Raw genomic sequence first — 26212 nt, 5'->3', positions numbered from 1 at the left:
CAACTTCATTTTTCTTCAAAGAGATGTCCAAACAAGCTACTTTGATCAGTAAACCTAATGGTCTACATCCTGCGGTCTAGACATAAAATGAAACTCATATTTTCTACAAGATTGCTTGCAGGTCTCTCTGTGTGGCTCAACTGTGGTGTGGTGCTCCAACCAAAGCATATGTTTCAGCTAGCTGATATTTACCCTGCGTTTAGCTGCTTACTAAATAAGATAATCCTGGATGATGCACCATGCTTTTAGTTGAATCCACTGTTCAACATTTGGCACCCAGCAGAAATATGGTCCTGTGGAGTCCTGTCTGCCCAGGTAATACACATTCTCATTACAGTAAATGCCCATTGATAAACCTTTATATCAAGAGGCTTCACTTCATACAAAAGTACACACCGCAAATATCTTTTTAAACTTGTAAATTACTTGAATTGAATGAATGACTTCCCAGGCTTGTCATTCAAAAACATTTGAATATGAATTTGAACCACAAGAAAATTTTACTCAACATTTGGTTTTTGGTGAAATTAACTGCAACAGCAAAACTGATCAGAAGGAGTTTCACACCATTTTATTAGCAACAATGTGTCTGTTAGTTATACATTAGAAACAAGGACAGAAACATTTCTGCTGTAATGTACTGAGTCTGAAAAAACAGCTGGATCATAAAATAAAGCAAGTAATTCAAATACTTTAGGGTAAAAGCAACACTGCATTTGAATAAACACTTGTAATAATAATAATAATAATAATAATAATCATCATCAATTTCTCTCATAATTCTTTATGGCACTAAATGTCTTGTGCAACTGTCACATAGTTTCTGTTTAAAAAGTAAGGAAAGCATAGCATTGAGAAGTGTGTGTGTGTGTGTGTGTGTGTGTGTTTGTGTGTGTGTGTGTGTGTGTGTGTCGTAGTGTATTTGCAGGGAAGCACATGTCACAAGAGGAAAAACTTAAAACAAAATCATTCACTGTTTCACCCTTTGGGAAAATAAATGAGTATGATTGCTGATAAAATCAACAGAGACAAAGAAAGGGGGGGGGGTACAACGGCATTTACCATCCATTTTGAGGGGCGAGGGGTCCAAGAGGGACAATTCAATCAGCTTCAAGCCCCTCACACAACCACCAGGATTTCTTCTTGAAATCAAGCAGTAAATAATTTCATTCATTAAATGTGTGTCTTGTGTCCATAAAACTCAGCCACTGCTCCTCCAGTCAGAATATGAGCCCTCCGGCCGGCCTGGTCAGCCAAGCGCTGAAAATAAAAACAATCCCAAGAAGGAACTCTTTGAGTACCTCAGCAAGAGCAAATATTCCTCAGTCCAACGAGTCGAGAGAAGAGAGAGACTGGAGTGTATGTTATGGCCTTTTAAATATTTATAGATGTGCCTTTAAAGGTGAATTAATCTTAAGCCCATGAATCCATATATCAACAAATCAGACACAAGGAATGCAGTGAAGAGTCCACAAAATGAAACTCCAGCAAAGAACTATAATGAATATCACATTGTAAAGTTAAGTGTTGCCGTAAAAACTTTTTGCTCTTCTGACTGTCACCTACAACTTGAGTCTGTGTTATAGCATTAATCAGTTAAATAAACACTGACAAAATAGCTGCAAACCCACTTAGAGTTTGTCGTATCATCTGGTTGGGTCATTCTTAGCATTAACATGAATTTAAAGGTAAAAGTGGCACATTGAAACTAATACAATCCCCTCAACCTTTACAATAAATGTTTAAAATGTTATTGCAACCCACCACTGGGTTCAGTATACATAGGGGTGACAGACTGTGTTTAATTGTATGGAATAAGAATTCTTGTATAACAACTGATCGAGTTACAAACACACACACACACACACACACACGCACACATGCATGCAAGCACACTCACAAAAATGCACACAAATGCAAGAACCCATCCCCCTTTGGCACCTAGTCCAACCTGTCTGCAAGAACACAGAGGTCTTTCTCTGCTGAAGTGTAGTATACTGTATATACACTGTGTTGTCAGCAGATGCTCAGAGAAACCAGCCAAACTGGAGACTGGAGCCCTTTATGTCTTAAAATATTATGGCCTAAGTTAAATCTATGTAAAATGTCTGTGGGTGGCAGCTAAATCACGACATCCCCTTTCCTCCTCTAGTCTCTCCACTGGTAAATTATATTTTATAGTCTCTATAATCTGTGGATAGAGGAACAGACAGATCATCCCATCATAGGAAAAGGGAACACTAGACTTCTCCTAATCATATTTTGTTTGTAGCAGCTATGGCAGAGAGAAAATCCCTGCCGATTATGTCATTTTGACATGGCGGGAATCTGTCTATCTTTCGGGCCATGGGTAAAAGAGTCGAGAGGAAGTAGGTCTACACAAACTTTATCAAATCGTAAAACAAATTCCATTCTTATTGTTAAAAAAGAACTATTCAAAACAAAACAAACCAAGAAGTTCATGTTATTGATAATTTAACATTTTTAGATACTTTGAACTCTATTTTGGCCCAAGTGTAAGGTCCTGGACCTGAGCATAGTACCTTTGAAAATCCTGTCCTGAGAGCCATCTGAGTCCTCCATTCTGCAAGAGGTGAAGTAGAACGAGACCAGACTAGATCAGATCATACTAGACTGGACTAAACTGGGCAAGATAACAAAAACACAGTCTGACTCAAGCCCAGTCCAGCCTAGGCCATCCCATTTAATTTAAGCATAAACTTACACCGAGTTCCAGCATCGCCCAGCTAAACATCAGTGCTGATGCTACAGCTGCGTGTGAACATGTCCCTCATGGTGACCGACCGGGCGAGGTTTGGTTTACGGTAGTTTGAAATGTTCACAGGCACTGGCAGGTCCAGATCCTGCTGCTGGACGCTGCGGTAACTGATCCGGTCACCTCCGTTCCTCAACCCATCTGGTTGATGGTGGAGCTGCGGCTGAGGGGGCTGGAGGTAGAAAGGTAGCTCATAGTGTGTACAGGATGGACAGAAGGTCTGTGAACGTGTTAGTTTCCTGGCCAGCGGAGGGGTGGAAAAAAGGGCGGGGCCATTTGGGATGGAGGAGGCGGCGGCTGTCGCCGCCACAATGTTGTGATTGGAGTGGACCGGCGGGAGGCGGGACGTAACGGCAAAGTCTGGCTCCTCCTCCTCCGACTCGGACTCTTCCTTCTTGCAGCAGTAATACTGGTGGTGGAAGAGGAAGGAGGATGGGACATGGAGAAGGATGATGATGAGCAGAGATGAGAGAAGAAGACGGGAGGAAGAGAGGGAGAAGCAGGGAGAATATTAGTGCAAAAAGGTACCGAATGAGAAATGGTAAAATGTAAGAGAGATGAGGGAGAGGGTGGGGAGTTAAAAAGAGGCATAACAGCAAAATAAATGCTTTGGCAAGTTAGTTTACATGTACTATCCAGACAATAATTTATTATATTGCATTTATTAAAAGAATTGAATTATGTAATTTAAGTCTCCATATCATGATAATTATGGTCATGTTGTAGTATTTTACAGTGTTTGCAACCATAAAGCTAGAGGTTTTGTACATATTAAGTATAAGAAAATGGAAAATACAATAAATATAGCCTAAATTAATGTATATACACATTGATCAACGATGTAAGACAATTGTCCATGGTTTGCACACTATGGACAGAAAGTACTCATTCTTCAGAGGGAGGATATCTCTCATAATCTAACACTACATTATTTCCCCATGAGGTGTTCTTCAACCCACATGACCCTGGATGTTCATATGTGTCGTCACAATGAAGCTGCACATGCTACAGTATGATGTCGAAAAGGTCTCTGATATTTTTTTTTATTGTGCCAAATCCACAACAATTACATTTCAAACGGACTTGAATACAGAATCCACTTTTCAGCGGAGAATTTGTGGTTGCTATTTCTGGCCCACAAAATGTAGCTTTCAAATTAATTCCTGGCATCACGCCAACTAATATGAAGCCATAATTTGGGGATCGCTTTTGATTTTGCTGTGAAATATAAGAAAGAAAGTGGAAAGGATCATATAATTTCCACTTTAACAATGTTACCTTATTTACCCGTTGATCTCGGTAAATGGACTGCATTCATATAGTGCTTTTATTCAAGGCGCTTTACAATTTGCCTCTCCTTCACCCATTCACACACCAATGGCAGTGAACTACCATATAAGGCCCTAACGTTACCGTAGGGAGCAATTTGGAGTTCAGTGTCTTGCTCATGGACACTTGGTTAGGAGGAGCTGAGTACGAACCACCAACTCTGCGATTAATGCTCTACCTGCTGAGCCACAGAAACCCCTCTTAGAAGACGTTTTACATAAAATTTTTAAGGTGGTAAATGTCTCGAGCACGTGTTCAGAACTTTTGAATCGCTATGTGTGCGACATTTGCTTTGCCTAGCCTTACAGTAATAAACCAAATTTTTAAGCCATTATATACATATTAGTGTCAAGTGGATCATCTGTTTCCATCTCGCCGGCTTTTTACACTGGACGTCGTTCCTGACGTAACCCTCCCCATTAATCCGGGCTTGGGACCGGCAATTAGGAATGCACAGGCTTATGCAACTGGAGTTCACTTTGACATGTGGACAGGAGGACGTGGGGATCGAACTACCAACCCTGTGATCCGTAGACGACCCGCTCTACCACCTGAGCCGCAGCTGCCCGTATTATATACATATTAGTGTACACGTTAGTGCGTTGTATTATCAACGCAATCTTGACTGTCATAACATACTTTTCTTGTTTTGTTCCCTTAAAACTCCATTAAGCCATTTTTTTTACATTAAAACCAAATGACTGAAAAGATTTCTAGTACTACCTACTGAGAATCAACTCTCCATTCTGTAGCATTGATTGTGAAGAAACACCATATCCATATGCAAGTACTGTTAGGAGCTTTTGAAACTGAGTTTGGAATATTTTTCATGTCCCAAGACTAAGCTGTTGAGACCCAAATCTTGTGTATATTAAAGCTAAAGAAATTACTTTATGATCAGATGCCTTTTTTGGTCAGATGTTCAAATTAGGAGCTACATGATAATGAGATTAAGTTGCTTTCACAAATATTTTCTGAACCTTGATAGAAAGGATGAGTTTCAGTGTTCAAAAATAGTTCAGTCCCACAGGTGTGAAAATGCTTTTAGTATTTAAAAAGTATGTGATAGCAGGAAAAGTCGATTTTAGTTCTGCTACTGAGAGCACTTGGCCCTGAGACAAGGGCAGTGTTAGTTAGTTGGTGCAGCTGGTCAGTTGTTTTGTCAATGTAAACTACTTTGGTCTGAATGGGTGTAATGCATTGTGATTTCTAGGCTTCACTTTCAGGGCATTTTGACAGCTTGTACAGTTACACAAAATGAAGCATATTTGGGGTAGAAGTTGATAAATTAATACACCCGTTTGGTTTCTGGCAAAGAGTTACATGAGAAGATTGATACAGTACCACTGTCAGGTCTATAAGGTAAATATAATCCTACAGACAGCTGCTGGTTAGCTTAGTTTAGCATAAAATGGTAACAAAATCTACCTACCAGCACCTCAAAAACTCACTAATTAACATGTTATATTTTGTTTGTTTAATCTGTGCAAAAACTGAAGTGTAAAAACAACAATTTTTTCACTTTAAGGGGGATTATGTGCAGGACTAATTCTTGGCTCTGAGCAGTTGCCAGGCAACCTGAAGAGACTCCAGGAAGTTACTGGTCATGGCCAAAAAATATACATCTGTAAAATGGCAAATTGTGGTTTTTACACTTCAGTGCTGGTAGGTGGATGTTTTCACCATTCGTCTCCAGACTTTGTGCTAAGCTAAGCTAACTGGCAGCTGTCTGTAGCCTAATATTTAATGGACAGATAGTCCATGAGATGAGAGTATCCATCTTCTCATCAAACTCTCCACCAGAAAGCAATCATCACTCAATTTGTTGCATATTCTGCATGCCAAAAATATTTTTAATGCTCCATTGCAAGTCCAAGCAGGCAATGGCATAGGGGATTAGTTCAGTGTAACATCAAGTATACAGTATAATGTAAAACAGAAACAAATCCAAATGTTGGAATAGTAATCCACTAACTGCAGTAATGCTTCCCTGTGGTGTTATTAGTGGGATGTTTCAACCTAAATGGAGTTTGTCAAGCATGAAAACAGAAAGCAGTTCTTTTCACCTAATTCCATTTTCATTTTATTCCTACACGGTACAGAGCACCTGGCCAAAACCAGTAGATGTGAATATCAAAGCCCCCATAGAAAGCTGGACAGCATGATGACTTTTTAAAAATGACCACAATGTGATTTCCCTAGTAGGAAATGAAACTGAAGTCTGTAACACAACTAATGTTAGATAATGATCAAAAGAATTATTTCCTAAACTTTAAGACTTTGTAGACAAGACTGGGTTCAGACTGGAGAACCACTCACTTTGTGAGTGCAGTTATGGCTTTTATTCCTCACAGTCTTGTAGCAATCTTAGACATTTTCTAATCTATAGATGATTCACCTAAGTTCCAATTATGATCTGTATCGATTTGATGGCCAGCAGGCTCTGAGTCCCAAAGACCATGATCAAGAACTACTGACATACAGTGAGTTTTTGCTTCATTACCATAAATTTACATTTTAGCCATGCTAGCGGCATAGCTCTAAGGATGGCAATGTCGGTCATTTAGACTGCTGGGCCACCACTTTGGTCCTGACTAAAATATGTCAGAAACTATTAGATGGATCAAAATTTTGATTTACCATTCCCCATTCAGTGTGACTGTCTCTCACTGTATTTTCAATACAGCGCAGAGTGCACATTTCTAAAACATTTTCTATTAAGATAACACAGAGGATTGTGCAACCTTGACAGATAGAGAGATATATAGAGACACAAAATGTAGCTATACTATAAATTCAGCTTAAAATTTTTGGTTGGAATAAAGACCTTATTATCCTTGGTAATTGAGGGTCACAAACACAATTTCACCTATTAAAATAGCTATACTTATTTTTTAACACCTTCCTATGACTATCAACAAAGTGCTATATTCAGGGACATCCCTTACTTGCAGTTCTGCAAACAAAGCAGCTGTGGCCTCACCTGCAGCCTACAGTAGCACAGTACTGCGATGATAAGGAGTAATATAACAGTAGCTAGAATTCCACCAGTGATGACCACTGTACCGGCTGTCATTCGAATGGCTCTCCATCAACACCCTGCAGAGAGCAAGAGGATGGGAGGAGAGGAACAGAGAGAGCGAAAGAGTGGAACAGAGTAGAGGAGGGTAGGGAGTAAGTGAAAGAAGAAATGACAGAGAAGAAAGCACACAGTTCATCAGTACAGTGGCTTCATTAAGTAGATTATAACTGTGTGTCATCTCAGTGGTGCTTATTAAATTATCCAGCAGTTAGGAGACATGTAATAGAATCATCCTACAAATGCTGCTCATTATATAGACGGGATCTAAGAAGTGTGTGAGAGAGGGAAATCAGCATTCAACAGCAGAACAGCAATGAAAATGAGTCGCAGAAATGACAGATAAGAGATAAATGGATGGTGGGAGTAAGGAGAGTTGAAGTGACTGAGCAGGTGAGAGGAACAAAGACAGAGTGAGCAGTAAATTGACATGGAACGAGAGGGAGAAAGAGGTCAAGATGAGCTGAGTAATATGCATAGAAAGGGATCTGATGAATGGATATGAAATTGAGAGACAAAATGATGGAGGGGATGAAGAAAACGGTGTGAGAGATACATGTGGAAAGGTGAAGCAAAAACAGAGGGTACATGAAAATGATGAAGAGTGGATGGGAAAAAGAGGAGATAAAGATGGGACAGTGACAAAGAAAAACAAGGTGATTGGGTGACTAAAAAGATTTTTAAAAGCACAAGATAACAAGCAATGAGAAAAGAGAAGGGATTTTGCTGAGATTTTGTGTTGTGAAATATTCAAGCCAAGCCCATGGTTAAATGACAACAGATGTTTTATGCTCACAAATGCCTACTCCCAGAAACTTTTGTTCATGCCCACTGCTTACAAACTACTAAATAAACTGTAGGAATATGGTAAAATAGCAAAATAAAAACATCAAATGCAATCCATATGTTAGCTGATATTCATTTGCTCCTGAGAGTAAATATGAAGTACTATATGTCACAAACCTTGGGGTAGACAGAACCTTTGCAATAGTAGTAGTAATAAGGCTGCAAACACAACAGTTTAAAACACTTATGTGGTCTTTGTATTAATACCAGCCCACTTGGAACACAATAATACAATGTGAAAAACAAAATACTTTAAACTACATAAAACATTATTAAAATAAAAACAAAATATCTGTGTTTAAAAGAAGGCAGAGAGGTCAGGATATAAAAGTGTTGTCAATACCAAATAATTGAAACAGAAAATCAAACTTGAATCACAAAAAATCAGCTCAGAATGAATGCAGCTGAGTCTGCTTGTTGTCACAGCTAATAGTCGGGGATGTATGGCTCACTATATGCCTCTGTTTTAAAATATAAACTGAACTGCATAAAATACAACAATGCATACCAAGACATTGACTGGAGATCTTGTGGGCAAATGTATAACAGGTAGTAGAGAGAGTCTGTGGTTACACATTTGCACTCCTGAGAGGATTTTCAAAGTCATTCATTGCTTCCTTAATCAGATGTATCTCCCAATGAAATAGGGATTATTTAAAACCAAGACCAAGGGTATATCAGATGGAGAGAAAAAAAATATCTTATAAAATAAAATGAATGACATGACAAGTAAAATTTGCAAGTAAGGTGACAAAGATATTTTTCATTCAACAATGAGCCGATAGAAAAGAAACAGATACCAGAACAGAAACAGAATAATGTGAGGTAATGCGCAAAGCAGACAGAGAGAAAGATCATGACCTTTCCATCAATCAGCAGGAAACATCCAACCGGACAGCTGTGGGTGACCTGTGAACTCTGACCTTAAATAAGAGCTCACAACAAAGACAAATGGAGACGGCGACTCATGAGTTTTGAGCTCATACTCATCAAGCTCTGCAGGATTCAACAGATCTACATTCACTGTTATCTATCTATCTATCTTGTTTATATGTGATTGTGATTGTTTCCTTTTGTTAATTGCTTATATGCAAACATCACATGTTTCATTTGTATTTATATATCATTTATTCCAGCTAGTGTAGCTGTGGCTTTAGCATGCTGTCCTTTTATGTGATTCACAAAACCCAAGCCATGATCTTAAGGTAATCTACATGAGACTAATTTATTTTGTTGATTTTGTCAATTGATATTTGTTCCAGTTTGAACACTGGAATATATTTCCTTCACAGCAGTTTTACACACATGTCACATGCAGATAGAAATGACTGGGGGTGAATGCCACAGTACGTCATAGGAACATTTGCAGCAGTACAACTGACTTGAGACTGAACTGACCTCATTCTCAGTTTATTAGATCAATGCTTCCCTTTAATTACCTCTTTTCAGTCTCTACAGCAGCTGGATTACCGGAAGAAGCCTTGAGCCTAGAGGCATTAAATATTAATTTCACTCTTGAAAGTAATGTACATTAATCACAAACATTGTAATGTCATTTAAATTGTCAAAAGTAATTCCTTTGTTCTGCCTTCCCTTCACTGTAAAGCAGGAAAGTATCTGAGGCTGTCACATAACTGAGGAGTTTGATCCCTGCAGCAGCCAAGAACTTTCGTCTTCCACATATGTAGGCAATAATAGTTTGGTGGCAATAATAGTCGTCCTGTTTCATTGTCAACATCCGTATGCAGTTCATTCGACAATTGTTGATTAAATAAATCAACAATTAAAACACAAAACACCCACCAAAATCTTGAGTATGCAACAACAATGAAGCAAATATTAGAAGTAAAAACTGAAAATTGTACATTCCTACAATATTTAATCTTTCCTCTTATCCCATAACTTAACATTGTTTGTCTTGTGGTGCCCTTTTGCCTGCTTGCCTTGCATGTGTCCCTGATGTAGAAGTACACTGTATATTTGGACAGATTTCACCACACAATGATTTAAGAATAGAAATAAGGAAGTTGCTGCCAGGTTTAGTAACATTATATTATATTTGGGGACAACCCTGCAGATACTTGACATATGTGGGTACAGATTTTTTCCCCTTCATTACATCCACAATCTGGAAGTGTCATAGGACCACAGCATCACACTGCATTGTGGATAATTGCCTGAAACCAAAAATAGGCCAGTAGGCTTGTTGCTAAGCTATGAGTCAATGGCGTAAGCCATTATCAGCAGCAAGCACACAGCAGTATAGACCTGTGTTGTCAAGATCTAACTCAACTCTGACATGGACACACCCTAAAATAGAAATAGTGAAAAAAGAAACAGGACTGCCAAAGTCAGGACACAAAATATGGAGCATTTTGAGGTAAATGAACAGTCAGAACAGAACTATTTCCTGCTTACCCAGTACGCAATTTACATTGACTTTGTTCCAGTTTCCACTTCCACATCCTGGTGTAAACAATGCTCTCCATCAACATCCCTCTGCCTACTCACATGCACTTTACTGTAAGACAGAGTACTAATCACCAAGTGACTGACAGCTCTGACCTTCTCACCCTGAAACACCTCTAATTCTTCTTGAATTCCTCTGTGGGTAACTAAGATGTCTCTCCAGAGATGCTCTATAAAGTTAGAATGGATCAGACTGTCTCTACAGTAGCTATCTGCCCTGTCTATAACCACAACACAGCTACTCTCCCCTCAGGCTGGAATACAGCTGGACACTAATCCAATCTGCAGGCCACACAGTCCACCAACCAAATCAATATGGAGGAACAACGAGAACAGAGCGTTTTGGCCTTAAACGCTTTGATGTTAAATTGAAGAGGGGAAATGTGGGGATTTTCAATGTCAGGAAACAAGAATGGGAAATCAAGAAATAGAGTTTGAATGCTAAAAGTTTGTCTGACATTTAGGTGAAGCTCAGTGTTATTGATCAAGTCTTCACTTATTGCTTAAGTTAGAGCTTTATTAAATATTAATACTCTGTCTACTGATAATAAAGAGCTTAAAGCTGCACTAATCAATATTTTATATTAACAATGGATCAAATGACAATGTGTAATGGGAGCATTTTAACGTCTTTCAGCCCATTCTTTTGGTTTTACGACCCGCAGCTAACTGTTTTGAAACAGCAAACTCACTGCACTCACCAACCTCGTTTCCAGCAGCAGCAGGCAGCTGTTTTCAGCGAAAAAGCTCTGATAAACCCACTGTACTCTACCTGCTCAGCACCAAACGGCAAGCAGACAAAGTTAGGGACTAGCTTGTGAACATAGTGGAGCATTTAGTAAAATACAGTATATTATCTATAAAACCTGTTTATCTATGTTATGAGCATTTCCTGTGGTGGTGGTGGTGGTGGTATTGAACCGTTTCTGTAGAAAATTGGTCCTAGTCACTAACCTCTGACCCTAATAGGTACACACACAGTAATAGCTCGTACAAAACACACACACACACAATGACACACAACAGCCACATAATAATAAGCATGTATAGCATTTCAATGTATTACGATTGCAAAAAACAGACAAACAAAAAACTACTCGAAATCTCGACAAGCTTACAAACACTAATGCACCCAACCAGTGACACAGGAAATGTCATTACTCATGTGTACACACACACACACACACACACACACACAGACATGTACATGCATTAGTTACTGTGCAGGGTAGGTAGGCAAAGTGTAGCTCCTAGGGCTCCCTAAATCAGAACAGTGTGTGAAGGATGTGTTGCAGCAAGGCGACGAACAACGTTAATTATTTAAGCACACACAGACACACACACACACACGCAAACATGCAACTCAGACTCCATTGTGAAATATTAGCTACTGGAGAGAGGCAAACTTGTCTGCTCAGCTCCTTTTGCTGGTATTCGTCCACAGGAATGACAAGAGGTTTGGGGCGAAAGAAGCATAGCAGTGGGGATACGCACACACAAACACTCACATGCAGTAATTTTAGTACTAGCTAACATGCTCAGACAGTCGGCTTTGGAATAAATTGCCACGCTTTGATGGAACATGGCAGGGATCACAGCAGAGGTCTTGCTAGAAATAATGGCTGTTGACAGGCTTTCAGCTGAATGGGGAGAAGTACGTGGTAGGTGGCGGGTTCGAGTCATACACAAAAGATAATAACATGCCCCGAGAACAATGGGATGAGCTCTGTTACAGCTGTCGCTGTCAAAGAGTGATTTCACACATATATTTGCAGCCATATTCAAAGACACAGGACATGCACACATACATGGTGCTCTAAGGAAATGACACAAGCCAAACAGTCCTAAAAAATGTTTTTATGTTTAAAAGTTTAGTGATTGACGTCCTTCAGGCTGCTCAAGTTTCTATGCCAGGAGTTTGTTTTCAAGCTCACAAACGGTCTTTGATAACAGAGCTCCAATCTGTTAATATAAAGAAAGACACAATGACCCATGCTTCATCAAGTGTCGTTACAAAAGCGGTTTGAGTACAGCTTTTTGTCCTCAATTAGTCTTTGTGTACCTCTAATAAACTGTGCAATGAGGAAATTAAAATTAATTTAATTTCAATTATGCAACATTAATCACATCTACCATCACTTATGTGTGATACATACAGTATATGCACCACCGTGAAGATAATGAAGCGCCACTGTGATTCACTTTGTACACTTCATTACTGTTTCTTTGGAGCATAACCTGTCCTGCTGTGATAGGCTTGTGATACATCTGTATGGCTTTAAAGGAATAGTTCAACATTTTGGGAAATACGCTTACTCGCTTTCTTGCTGTGAGTTAGATGAGATTATCAATACCACTCTAATGTTTGTGAGTTCAGTGTGGAACTACAGCCAGGAGGTGGTTAGCTTAGCTTAGCTTAGCTTAGCTTATAAAGACTGGAAGCAGGGAGAAACAGTTAGCCTGGCTCTCTGTAAAGTTCAGAAATATGCTTACTACCACCTCTAAAGCTGATTTATTGACACTGTATATTTTGTTTGTTTAATCTGTACACAAACAGTAATGTAAAATGGATTTAAAGGAAGTTACGTGCTCAAACCTCGCTATGATGACAAGACTCCAGGAAATCCTGCGCTCGGCTGTTTGCCAAGAAATAGTTACAGCATGTATTTCCCCCGAAAACCACAAATTGTTTTTACATTTCTGTTTATATACTGATAAAACAAATGAGATATAACATGTTAATTATTAAACTTTAGTGGTGTTGGTAGGCATATTGGCCAGACTGGCTATATTTCCCAGCTTCGAGTCTTCATGCTAAGCTAAGCAAATAGCCTCCCGAGCGTAGCTCTTTACTTGCTTTCACAGAAAGAATGTTGAACTATCCCTTTAAGACTCTTCTAATTGAAATTGCTACCTTTTCTGTTGGATTGAATAAGTATTCAACATTCCTGCATAGTGTAGTCACTTATAAAAAAAAATAAAAGTAAATCTGTTAATTTTAAAATATTTATAAATTTTTTTTAATCTCCATTAAGCCTTAATGCAAGCAGTTACATAGACCCCAAAAAATCTTCACAAACCCACCTCTTCCACACTCATAGACTGAAGTACACACTTTTTAATATGCTTACAAATTCCTCCGTAAGCCTTGCCACAATATTATCCTGTCTGGCTGCACTAACCCTGACTGCAGCATCATTTGATTCCTCCCTCCTGGCTCACCCTGTTCCAGCATAAAATTTCACCAATCGCACAAAAATTTCTTTTGCCACCATTTCTTTGTGTCCCTGCACCCACCTCTAAGAATAATGACAACACAGAGCTAGCCTCAGGTAAAACTCTCCTTGCCTCATCCCTCTACTAAAAGGCGCTGACCAGCTGAGCTCACCCCAACTCTGACCTTGAATCAGGTGTCTGGGAAATCCCAAAGGCTGTCGGAAAGAAAGGGAGGGGGAGAGTTTGGGATTGTGGATGAAGAAAAGAGAGGAACTAGTTTTCTCATGTAGTGATGACTGGAAACCAGGAACATTTTTTATCCCTCTCATGGGTCTAAGTATTGCCTTGGAAAACGTTTCTGTAATTAGTGCCGCTCGGTGAATGATATATCATAAAAATGGCTCTAGTATGAATATAGCACCATGAGGACATTTGAAAAAAAACTTCATGGTGACCTCGGGGTCTCTTCATTTAATTACACAGCTCGCTAAATGTATCTCATCCATTAGAGTGACCTTGCTTAGTTGTTCTTTCAGTTCAAATTGCATGCTGATGTAAGAAGTGGCGTTGTAACTTTGCTGTGCATGCACTGGAAGCATGATTGCCCTCCCTTGTCCACAACATACTGTATTTTTAGATAATGTTTTTTTTTTTTTAGATTTACCTCTGGAATCCCACTCCATTTTAAGGAATATCTGGGAATGTTGTGACCCTATAATGTTGTCAAATTGTAGAAAATTAAGCCTTTCAAAGGAGTATCATCACCTGCAGTATTTCTCAAAAATGTCACTTTTGGGTTTGTCTCAGTTTTTGGATTAAATTACTACAGGTAACAAGAAATATTCATGTAGGGAAAATGAATGATGTTCCCGCTACAATATTCCAGTGGATAAAAACTCGAAAAACTTGTATTATCAGGCAGTGCAAACACTTTCAGTTTAGGAAACCTCTTATGAAACTGAACTGCTACTTTTAATTTGTTTACAGCATTTAATGGACACTTTTCTTCTGTAATTGTTTGCAGACAGTGACACATATTTTTAATATATTTGAAACTCTTTTTGTTGTTTTAGATCCTCTTTGGTAAGCGACAAGTCAGTTCTCTTAAAGCTATAAACAGTCTCTTTTAATCTATGCTCTTCTCCCTCTTAGCAAGTCAATGGCGGAAGCAGTCATCTTGAATATTTTGTACAGAAACATAACAGAACATGGATTGTTTCCTAGTTAAGTGCAGCTCCTGGAGAAAATCACATTATGAGGATGCTTTTATGAGTCACATCAGTGCTCAGATAAAGTCAGTGTCATTGTGTCAGTATAAAAGAAGTGATAATATGTTAAAGCATATTAATGCCCCGTGTTTGGTGTGTGTGTCTGCAACGTAGCAGCAGACAAACTTCTCAGTTCACTGCACTTTTACAGTAAGAATGGCGTAAAGAAGGGTGAAAGGTGCAAACAATGTAAAAGCTTCCTGCCTCTTTCACTTTGATTTGAATTTTGAATTGTATATACAAATCTGACAAAAAATCTTTTAAAAGGATGTCTATCTGTCAGTCTGTGAGTACATAATTTATTTTCCAAAATTGTTTTTTCCTCTGAACGGTTAAAGAAAATGAGCTTTCACTTTCATATCATCTCAAAAATAATTGCATATAATCAGATTTTGTCAGTCTGCCACTGCACTTCCTGCTCCTCCCCTCTGCCATGCCATGCTCTACCCTCTGCTGTGCAAATAATACCACTAGTCTGTGTGTGACAGGCTATAATCTTGGCACCAGCAGGGGCTGAAGTTGGCTCAGAGATATTACACTTCTTTGAACTTCACAGTTGATGGATTGAAGAGCAGTTTTTAGCCCTGAAACTGAGTGATGCAAAAGCGGTAAAAAGGTATCCTTCAGCTCTTGTCATGGAAATATGTGGACAAGTTCAGGGTTTTTGAAAGGCTGTGACAGTTGCTCTATAAGCCTTAATCTTTACTTTTGGCCCTAAATAAAAATCGAATTTCCTCACTAAACAATAATCCTATTTTACAGAGCACACAGATTGGTTCTTGACACTTGAAGGAGACAAATAAAATGATGAGCATCTGGATAAACTCTAACACACTAGTGGAGAGAACAAGTAACCCTAAAAAAAAAAATGGCTGCAACAAGTGTTGCAATCGAAGGTATTTTACCCCAACTAGCTCTGTCTAATGTTTACAATATCTCACTGACTGCCTCTGCTGTCGATTCAACATGCTCATGATCAGCCACTGATGAGCCCTGACTAGTGCCGGACACACCGCAAAAACTACAGCCAGTAGTCTGCTACAGAGACTCAATGATGGCCCTGCACAACTGGATGGATGAATGTCAGCTTGGTGCGTCAAAACCACTAGATACACATGGTAATCAAGCAACAGTTGCAACCAACACATTGAGTAAAAACAGGCTTACTTTAGAATATAGATAGACTGTTGCGTTTGTGTAGATACCTCTGTTTAATATACAGGTCATAGCTGAGGCAAGTGCACATATTTGTCTGTGTCTGTGTATCAGTACATGTAGAGCAAACTATTCCAAAATCTCCTCCTCACACACACTCACTCTCACACACACTCACACATCTCAAGCAACTTCACTCTAATAGCACGGACAGCAGTTACTGTTTCTGCGTAGTGCTGCATAAATACAACAGACAAGAGCAGAGCTACAGCTCGACAGCTTCTGCAGTCTCTGGGCCCCTCAAAAATAAACTGCTGTTCATGACAGAATATCAGTCTGTCGACAGATATTTATGCAAACTCTCTGCACTGTTTGTTCTTTCATATTTAATAATAAAAATAATGAAAGCAACAAACAAACCAAATCTCAGCACGTTTCGCTCACACTTGGCAATGCATAATCTCTGCATGTATATAGTGTGCACATAGGTGTGTCTATTCTATTCTATTCTAACTCTAACCAGAATCACAACAGTAGCTGCTGCCTGCCACTGGTTCACTCTTGGTTTATAAGTTCAGTGTCAGTCAAGTCTGCTCCTGAGAAATCGCAGCGACAGAGGAGACAGTTTGTTGTGACACTCAGAGCTCCGTTAGGGCCTCCTGGTGTGAAAAACGTTAGCCATGCAAACACCAAGCAGATAATACTGTACTGAGTCTGTCCCTATGACAGATTAAGACGTTACTGCAAAACACTCAAAAGTGTAATATGTAAGGGCCAGCGCGCGCGCACACACACACACACACACACACACACACACACACAAACCTTCCTTCTAGCTACATGGTCTTTTCAGGGTAATACACTGCCCTCAAATAAATTGAATTAATTTTCCTCTTCCTGAATTAGATAAGACACCATTAAATTACATTTGCTCCTTGACACTTGACAATGAGATGATTCCAATTTTAGACTGTTTCCAAACTTTGCTTTCTCTCCCCAAGCAACAGCATGGTACATATGATTGTAGCCCTGGGTTGGGGACTGGTTAGCTTAGCTTGGGTTGACTGGTGAAAATGTGTCTTGAAACATCTCCATGTGTCTCAGATAAGCTGCCAACTGGCATATATGACAGAATGTGCAAGGCGTAAACCCGTGTAAACAAGTACAAGTACTTGTTTGGAGACATGTTGTGCTCATTAATCTCTGCACACAGCAAAATAGACTAGAAAAAGTAGCTCTGAATTAAAATCTGTATAAAGTTACATTAATGAATGAAATGATGAAACTTGGCAGGTATGCAAATGTATTAAAACAACAATGTCACATATGCCAGAATAATACAGTGTGGTCACATCTGGACCTATTTGGCTTCTTAGCAAAGTGGATGAAGTTGAGATCAAATGCTGTATTTTACATAACCAATTACACTAAATGTTATTGGTTGGATGATTTTGGACCTTTCTAAATTTCAGTCTTCTCACTATATGACTGTGACAGGGCTGCTGTAGCTGTAGGTTTACTTTGGATATACAGTAGTTGTCTCCATATAATACAGACAGGTCATCATGCACAAAGGCACAGATGTACATTTACAGCAAACATTGTTATTTTATCTGCATGTATCAAACATCTCTGCTTTCCTTCAGTTCTTATACAGTAGTTTACATTCAAAACCGGATTCAAAACTCCTTCATTTTCCCAACTTCTGCAGGAAGTCACTTCACAGTTCACATGTAATGTTAGCTTTCATATCCTATCTTGTTTGCTACTGTGCATGCAAACCCCCCATGCTGTATACAGTTTGCATGCGTGGTCACCCCCAGTGTGTGACTGGCTGTCAACTTGTCAAACATAAGCCCTTTTTAAACAGACATCCCGCAATACTGCCGTAAAGAAGTTCCGTCATTACGCCGGTTTGCTTTTTTGCACTGAACCAAACAACGCCGGCATAATGCTGCCCCAGTGTGTGATTTAGACAGCATGCCGGCGTTCCTGAAGGAAAAAAAGGCGTGACGTGTAACACAACAGCGTCGGGATGCATCAAACCAGTACTTAAATGTGAAAATATCATCTTTTGTGGCATTACTGCACTAAGTTGAACTGAAGTTGAGGGCAACTTGTAACACTTGAAACTTTTCTTATTGTCTACAGTCCTTGATGGATATTAAAACAGTTTAACCACAACCCATACAGAAGGCCTTTTCATGTTTTCTAGCTATAACAAAATGTCTTTCACTCTATTCTGTTACAAAAATTCAAATCAGAAGAAAAATGCCTGCACCTGTGTGACCTGTGTGATAGGAGAGAAGGTTGAAAGAGAGGCAGATGTTTTTGCAGACTGTGTGAATGTAGAGTCCTGAGCGCCCAGAGTAAGTCAAGGACATGTAACATGATCAGTGATAATGTCCTCATACTGGATAATGGATATTTCATCTGATATTCAATCTAAATGTGTGCATTAAAATGCACCATACAGTACCTCAGTACCCCACACACACACACACACACACGCCTGGCCAGATGCCACAGTAAATGTAGTGAAACAAGACGTGGTGTAGTGAAGGTCAAGTCGTATTATAACATTACAACCGGGTTATCTCAGTGTTCACCGCTACATAACCCCAGCTGCTGCTGCTGTTATTGCACACATCTGACAAAGCACACGGTTTGTGGGCCAGAGAGGAGAGAAGAGAGAGCACAGGAGTCCTTTGGCAGCAGTTCTATGTGTAACAAAACTTAACTAGAAAGTTATCTGTGTTTGTATTTTTATGAATAAGGGGGTGTTATACACTAAATTGCCTTGCATCTGCCTGTATGTGTGTGTGTGTGTATATTTGTCTTTGCCTCTTCCTAGCAAAAAGGTTCCTGTAAAGGGCAGCTGGGTACCTGTGCTGCTCTCCTTCATATTTTTATATCCCCATCCATATTCCTGGCACACTGCCAGTTGTGTCATTCACTTTTTTGTCATCTTTTCCTTGCTTTTGCTTTCCACTGCCTCACTCTCTTATCTCCACCTGCTCTCTTGCCGTCTCTTTCCCTGTGGCCTCTCTCTGTCTGTTTAGCCTCTCCTTCCATTAACTTCACTGTCTTTGTCTCCCTCTCTGTTCTCCACCACTCTTGCTCTCTGTCTGTTCAGCTGGTGAGCACTGCCTTAGGGAGCATGGGCAGGCCTCTGTTTAAAACATCACTTTGAACAGCAATGCCACTCACAAGCAAAGACAGCGCCTCTGACATGGAGAGTGATAGATCATGCTGTTCGTCACTTTGCATATTCAAAGCCATAGTCTGTAAAGCAAACAAGGCATTTACAAGAAGTTACACAACTCAGAAGAGTCACAGGAGAGTCAGACATTACTACGTATCTGAGGCACTGATGAAATCATCACAGCTGTTACATATGGCAAAATGCACTGCGGGAAATGATACCCACAAAAACGTGCACACACACAAAATATCATCAGTTATGTGACTCACTTGCAATACTTTGCATTCTTAGAAAGTTCTTCAACACTTTTTCTTCTTCCTGAACCTGGACAGAACCAGATTTTAGGATATTCTCTCTCTCTGTCTCTATCCCTGACTTGCTCTCTTTCCCTGTCTATCTTAAGACATAGAAAATTATTCAAGCGGAACCAGATGTAGGCCTTGAAGTTGACCTGACCTGGTCCGAGCGGGCGTATGGCAAAAGGCACAAAACACCATAACTGCAGTACTTCACCCCTGGATTGTCAGTGAAACACCCTCTTCTGCGAATGTCCTCCAACTGTGGTGCACAAGTCACATGAATACCAAACTGGCACAGGCAAAGGGAAAAAAACTGTGCTTCAGGAAAATGCCACTTCACCGCCACAGAGCTGAGCTTCGTGCCTTGCACCTGCACATAAAGCCCTTAATGTCAGACTTAACACTCTCTTGGTCTTGATCTTCTCTGGGCTGCCCACTCAAATTCACTGATTTGAAAAAAGCCAAATTTTGTTGTTTGTTGAAATGGCATCTTTTACCTGACAAAGGCCACTAGTGTCCGTTGAAATTACAACTCTTGTCTGTCAGGAACAAAGGCAGTAGTAATAATGTGATGCTGTTATAGCACCACAAAAGCATGTGACTTTGATACTGTAGACCACTGGTTGCATCCTGTTTCCTACCAGCAGTCAATGTTGGTTTCTTTTGATCATGATCTTTCCCTAATCTTAACCAAGAATATTTTGTGCCCAAACCTAACCGAAGCAGTGTCAGATCAGAAAGCAGTCACATGAATAATTTTTGTTAATTGTCATGGTAACGGTTTTAGAAGGCCCTGACAATGCTCATACTGTATGTGTTGGTACCCAATTTCATGACGTTTAGGTTGGTGGACTTTGGTGGACCATAGCCAGGAGTTAACGTTAATGTTTTTTTCCACTTCCCATGCAGCAAATGGTTAGAGCAGTGTGAAAATCAGTTGACAGAAACTTATTTCAGATGTGAAATCCTGCACAGTGAACATCGTATCTTCTTTTATTTTTGTCTTCATGTTTTTATATGCTTGTGTTTGAGCAGAAAAACGTGCAATTTTGATAAAACTCTACATCATGCCAAAAAGGATTAATCTAAGAAAATCTGTTGAAAATCTGAGTTCTGTGCAGCCTTAATCTCTGAATTTTCCTTGGTCTTCTTATCTCACACACACACACACACACACACACACACGTGTGATGTACATATGTGACTTATAGAAACAATGTTCTGCTCACATCCTTGTGTATGTGGCATCAAGCTCCTCACTGCTAACCATTAGGAAAGACGTCTTGGAAGGAGAAATCATATGGGTGAGTAAACATCAAATGCATGATATTTCCAGTATTGCGCTTGATTAGTTATCTAATTGCATGTGTCTTCTGTATGTCTGTGTGCCTTTAAAAGTCTCAGGCAAAAAAAAGATGGTTGAAGGAAATGTGTTAAACGCTCAAGGCTGATGATTGCTTGGTAGTTAGTGCTAACGGTCAGTGCTCAAGAGGCAGTGTGTGTAAAAGTACGAATAGGTCTTCAGTTACTATGGTGACGGGGCTACAGACTGACATTTCACCGTCGCCTTTTCTGTTTTTTGAGTGGGTGGTTTATGCTTAAAAGTTCTAGCCTTGTGGTACTTGAACCAACTTTTCCCAGCTCACTCACTGTATGCTAATGTCTAAGCTGATAAACATGAAGCACAGTGCAGTCAGGCAGAATTGCAGAGATGCATAATAAGATACAATGCATTGGAAAGAGGAATTTATGAATGAGAATCGCTCCTCTCACTTTTTTTTTTGCACTTTTGTTGTGATCAACTCTTATGGCAAAGTAAGTCATGACCTTGCTGAGCTGGCTTGTTCTTAAATTCTTTTTGCTTCATCACTTTCCAAAAGGAGCATGTTGACGTTTGCAACTTTTCAGATTCAGATTTAACATTAAACAGCTAATCTTGGCTGTTCCCATAATGAGCATGTAGGATTTGTAAAAAAGGCTTTGGACCATAAAGTTTGTAATGAGAAAGCCCCGAGGCTTCTTTGAAATGTACTGTGTATTGTAGGTTGTACTTACAGACGTCATGCAAATTGTAAACATACTCTGAGCAGTATGCCATCTGCCTTTATATTTAGTGTGTAATGTATGCAGCATGCTGCAGGCCATGTAGACAGACAGGCCGGCTGTGCAAGGCTTAAAGGAAAATTCTATATTTTCACAACATAACTCTTATTTTTGTAGTTTCAGCCATCATTCCTACCAATTATTTTAAAATTGTATTAATTTTTTGGATAAACTGGGGTTTGTTTATAACCTGTCTGATGTTCTGACTGCTCATTTTGCTTGGCCTAATTCTGAAGTGTGTCTAGTGATGTCATCTTGTCTCCAGAAATCAGCAATTAAGTTGCTAGATATTATCGCCCAAACTATTTTTAAAAAAAAAACTCACATAATTTTACTTTAATCGCACTGAAAATGAAGGCTTCTGTTTACCAGATTAACTGATACAAATATTGGCACTATTCATATCTTATGTGTATGAAAATTCACAGACACACGTGATCATGGAGCTGCCATGGATGATGGCACAGGAAGGAAACAGCAGCTGCTCTTCTGCTGCTGTTTCTCCTCACCCTCTTCCTGTTCTCCTTCCATGCCTCCCTCACCTCCTTTCTACTCCTTGAAATGAGCTTCAATGGGATGAGGGCAGCTGACCAGCCGCACCCGGACGCGTGCGCTAGTGATATCAGTGTCTGGGTGGGAACCCATCTGGCACGTGAGCGTGATGTGTGAGCACGTCTGGGTGTAGCTGCGAGGGGAGAGCAGAGCGTGGTGACGAGGGGGAGGGGAGGAGAGACGGGTGGAGGAAGGGAGGAACGGGTGGTGACTGTTAAACATGATCATTGAGCAGCCATATTCCCTTCCCCCAGTCTCAATCCATCCACTCCACTTCTCCTCTCTCCTCTTTATCTCCACCACAGCAGATCTATCACGATCCCCCCTCCCAATAGTGCATTTTAAAGGCAATTAAGCTGATATGTGAGTACACTTTAAATGCACAGAAAAAAAAGAGAGGTGTATATGCCGCCTCTGTAATTGCATTAACTTTTGACAATTCTGCCAGTGTCTAAAACCTTCCCTCCTCCTCCTCTTCTCCTTCCATCTCTCCCTATTTTATTGGCATTCTTCTCTCTACACCTTTCTTCATCTTTTTTTCATCACCCATCTGTCTTTGAAATTTGCGTTTCCATCCCACTCATCTGCTTGTCCTTCAACTCCCTCTCTCTCCTCCTCGTCTCTCTCCTGCTGTAATGACTGAGAGGCTGGTAGAGCAGCAGCAGCGAGCAGACAAGGAAAACACAGTCACTCATAGTCACGCTCTGAGGGGGACTTGAGTGTGTGTGTGTGTTTGTGCACACAGGAGTATGACCGATCTCCCAGGGGGCCAAGGCTGTTCCGAGGGTCACTGAGGAAGTCGCCATGGGAACACAAGCCCTGCCTTGTCTTTCATTGTTGTAGGCCCTCTAGAAGCACAGTATGTGTGTGTGTGTATTTATTTCATTTTCCACATCACAAATTTTGTCCAGTTGTCATTCCCTATATTAGCTTTAGGTCATACTGTCTTTGACTAGGTGATATGATATGATATGATGTGGAGTGCTTAAAACCACTCTGATGCTAAAACTAAGGCAGCATGGGCAAAATAGAAGCACTGACATCATAACGGAATTCACTGTAGCTCAATGAACAGCCATACAGCAGAGGACTCCCAGGAAATTAAAAGGAAAACCTACATTACGCATCTTAGTGAAGTGTTGGTGCCACCACAAGCCTCTCTGAACCTCTCTTGGTGTTTTGATGATGGTGGTGGAGCGCTGTGATATTGTTCACATCATTTTCATACGTTCAGTGACCCTTCGTACTCTGTATGGAAGCATCCGCACGCATTGTTTTATCCACTCATTTAGTCAGGTCTTTTCTTAAATTTGTCACAAATCTGTATGTGGTAGGATTTGCTTTCAAACTTTTCAGTGCATGAGGAAGAGGTGAGGCATTTAGGGAGATTAGCTCAGGTAAACTCAATCATTAGCTACAAATTATGTCTGCTGATACACACATGAATATTATTCCTCCTTTGGTAGTAGCATACAATAGAGCCTGAACTGAGGCTTTGGACTGAAGCAGCACAATGAAGTTTTGATACTCTAACAGGTTGCATTACATTGTGATGATACTTTTACAGAAGTTATTTTCCAGTCTGGGCAGTATGAAATAGTGCTTTTAGTAAAATACATCTCACCAAATCTTCCCCAAGACTCTTAAGGTCCATCCCTCCACTATAACACCAAAATATCTCTGCTAGAGAGAAGGAAGGTTTGTGTAATAACTGTTCCCAATCACTTTTTTGACATATAAACTACAGAGGTCAGGAGTTATCATCACTGCATATGAAAAAAATAGTCAGATTTTAATTATAACTCTATATTTTTATAACGTGGGTTGTGCAAATTCTTGCCCAGTTGACTGCTCCCCTGTGTTCTGCCCCAGGACTGTTTTTAAAGACAGAAAATATTTTCTTTTATCAAATCTAAATACCGTAGAAGCTGCAATTTTAAATATTCACAGCTAAACTTGTGGGTCACATTTTGGCTGGTTAGTTATTACTTCATCCACCACAGTGTTTCCAAAACACCCAGTAGGTGGTGGGTTGCATCCTGCGTGTTCCCTTGCCTAAAATATTTTGTCATTTTAACCGCATTCAGTGGAATGTTTTTTGTGTTGCACGGCCTTAATGCTGCTTGAGATGCATTTCCACCCTGCCTAAAAATATCTGGAGCAAACAGTTTGGATGTGACCATGGCTAACATTTGGTGACAGTAGCTGTGGCTCACAAGCCATGCTGTTTTGTCAGCATGTGGCAAGCCGGCCAGCCAGCAAGTCTGTCATACAAAGCACCTCTCTGAACCTCTCCCTCGCCTTCACCCTCTCTTCATCTATCTTTCTGCCTGTTTGTATATCTACATCTTTTCATTTGAACTAATGTATCTTGGCCATGGTTTAATTTAAGCTCCTAAAAAACACTCTGCTAGATGTGCATTGTACTGAATGTTGTGTATATGGATTATAATGAATTATAAATGTTCTGGGTGAAACAAGGAGAAGAAAAGTAGATTCCTCCCATCCTGCTGTAAGACAAGTGTGGTTCTGTCCATGGTGCTGAAATGAGAAACTCATGAAGCACTCTCTGCCCAAGCATCTATCTATCTGTCTGTATGTCTGTCTATCTAGCTATCTACTCATTGTCTCTGCTTCAGCAGGTAATCATATCAATTTTCTAACATGCAGAACTTCTAAACTGCATGTATGACTCAACAAGCAGATGGATCCGTTTTGCTACAAGTGAACCCAATATATAAATATCCAAGATATGAATGAGTAAATGGAGCAGAAGACGAACCTTCTCTCTTAAAGGGTGAAGAATCTTACCTTCAGAGATAAGAGGAATTCACCGGGTCACATCTAGGGTAGTGGTGGCTCCTTGGAGCTCAGGTCCCGACCTCTGCTGGTTGTAGTTTGTGTCGACCTCAGTCACTGAAGAATGAAACCACTAATGAAACGAAGCCCCCAATGTCAGCAAAGTAATCAGCAAAACACTCAAGTGTCTGCTATCGAAGTAGAGATGGAGCTCGACCCCTGGGCCTTATCCTCTTTGGTTGTTAATTTAAAAAAGACAAAAGAGCAAATGCGTCCTTTGCCAAAAATGTCCACGTTATAATTCGTATTCTTTGCTTCTAGACTACTTTTCCCGACACAGTTCGCATGCAAAACGTTTTCTGTCCAATTCCAGACTCGCAGAAAGACAACTGAAAAACACCCCAAAGACGCAAAAATGAGCTCCAATAACAATACCTCTGGAAAGATGTGTTTGCAGCAGGCAGCCAGCCACACACACACAGTTCCATCCACCGCTTGTCTGGAGTTGTTTGAACAGTAGAGACTGGTCTACCAACGGCTGTCCGCAAAATAAAACACTCCTACGCAAACATCATCATCAGCAGCCTGAGCAGCATGTGTGTTGGAGGAGGAGACGGGATGATAGAAAATCTCGACATCTCCATTTCAACAACCAGTTTCCCACCGTCCGAGGAGGTCGAGGTCAGATATTTGTTTTAGTGCTTCTCCGGGTTCCGCGGCCAATCGATAAGAGGCTTTTTTGTTGTTGCACGCTTTAATCTATTTATCTATCTCCTCCTTCCAGTATGTTTCTGTCTTTGCATCCCATGTTTGGCTAAAAGCAAGCTGGCAAGCAGTCGCTCTAGGGCTACAAAGTGTCTGCAGCTGGCTAGTCCCCGATAATATAGGCTACTGTAGCCTATGTTTGATGCACGGTGGTTGGATTTCCGTATATTTGCTGATTCCTGCAGAGCGACGTCCGCCACTGCGCGGAGACGAGTGAAATGCGCTTTAAATTCAGAGGTGGCTCTTAGCGCCTGCAGACCCAGTGAGTAAATGCAGCCTGGAGTGTACAGCTTGAGAGATGGCGCTTTAGTCACAGGCTCAGATTGGCTATGGGTGCTAGAGAGAAGAGAA

General features: G+C 40.2%; 1 protein-coding gene across 2 annotated transcripts; it reads right to left on the bottom strand.

The window, feature by feature from the left end:
* Nucleotides 1–555: 555 nt before the first annotated feature.
* Nucleotides 556–26212, bottom strand: fam163ba (family with sequence similarity 163 member B, genome duplicate a). 2 transcript variants are annotated; one of them, XM_044174730.1, is made up of 3 exons: nt 25109–26212; nt 7089–7204; nt 556–3185 (listed from the first exon to the last, which is right to left on the bottom strand). In XM_044174730.1, exons 2-3 carry the CDS (start codon nt 7179–7181, stop codon nt 2748–2750), a joined length of 531 nt encoding a protein of 176 aa, XP_044030665.1. In that variant the 5' UTR covers nt 7182–7204; nt 25109–26212; the 3' UTR covers nt 556–2747. The 2 variants fall into 2 exon arrangements, with proteins under 2 accessions (XP_044030665.1, XP_044030666.1); XM_044174731.1 differs by lacking the exon at nt 25109–26212 and adding an exon at nt 10449–10740.

The sequence above is a fragment of the Siniperca chuatsi genome, linkage group LG18 (genome assembly GCF_020085105.1).
Source record: "Siniperca chuatsi isolate FFG_IHB_CAS linkage group LG18, ASM2008510v1, whole genome shotgun sequence".
Taxonomy (NCBI): domain Eukaryota; kingdom Metazoa; phylum Chordata; class Actinopteri; order Centrarchiformes; family Sinipercidae; genus Siniperca; species Siniperca chuatsi.
Note: the sequence above shows the minus strand (reverse complement) of the source record. Positions and strands in the feature narration are given on the sequence as shown.

Bases quoted from the DNA above. Each gene is read 5' to 3' on its own strand.
- fam163ba (XM_044174730.1), bottom strand. From the start codon at position 7,181: ATGACAGCCGGTACAGTGGTCATCACTGGTGGAATTCTAGCTACTGTT. The intron at 3,186-7,088 runs GTGAGGCCACAG...TTCCACCACCAG, and splicing joins TGTGCTACTGTAGGCTGCAG to TATTACTGCTGCAAGAAGGA.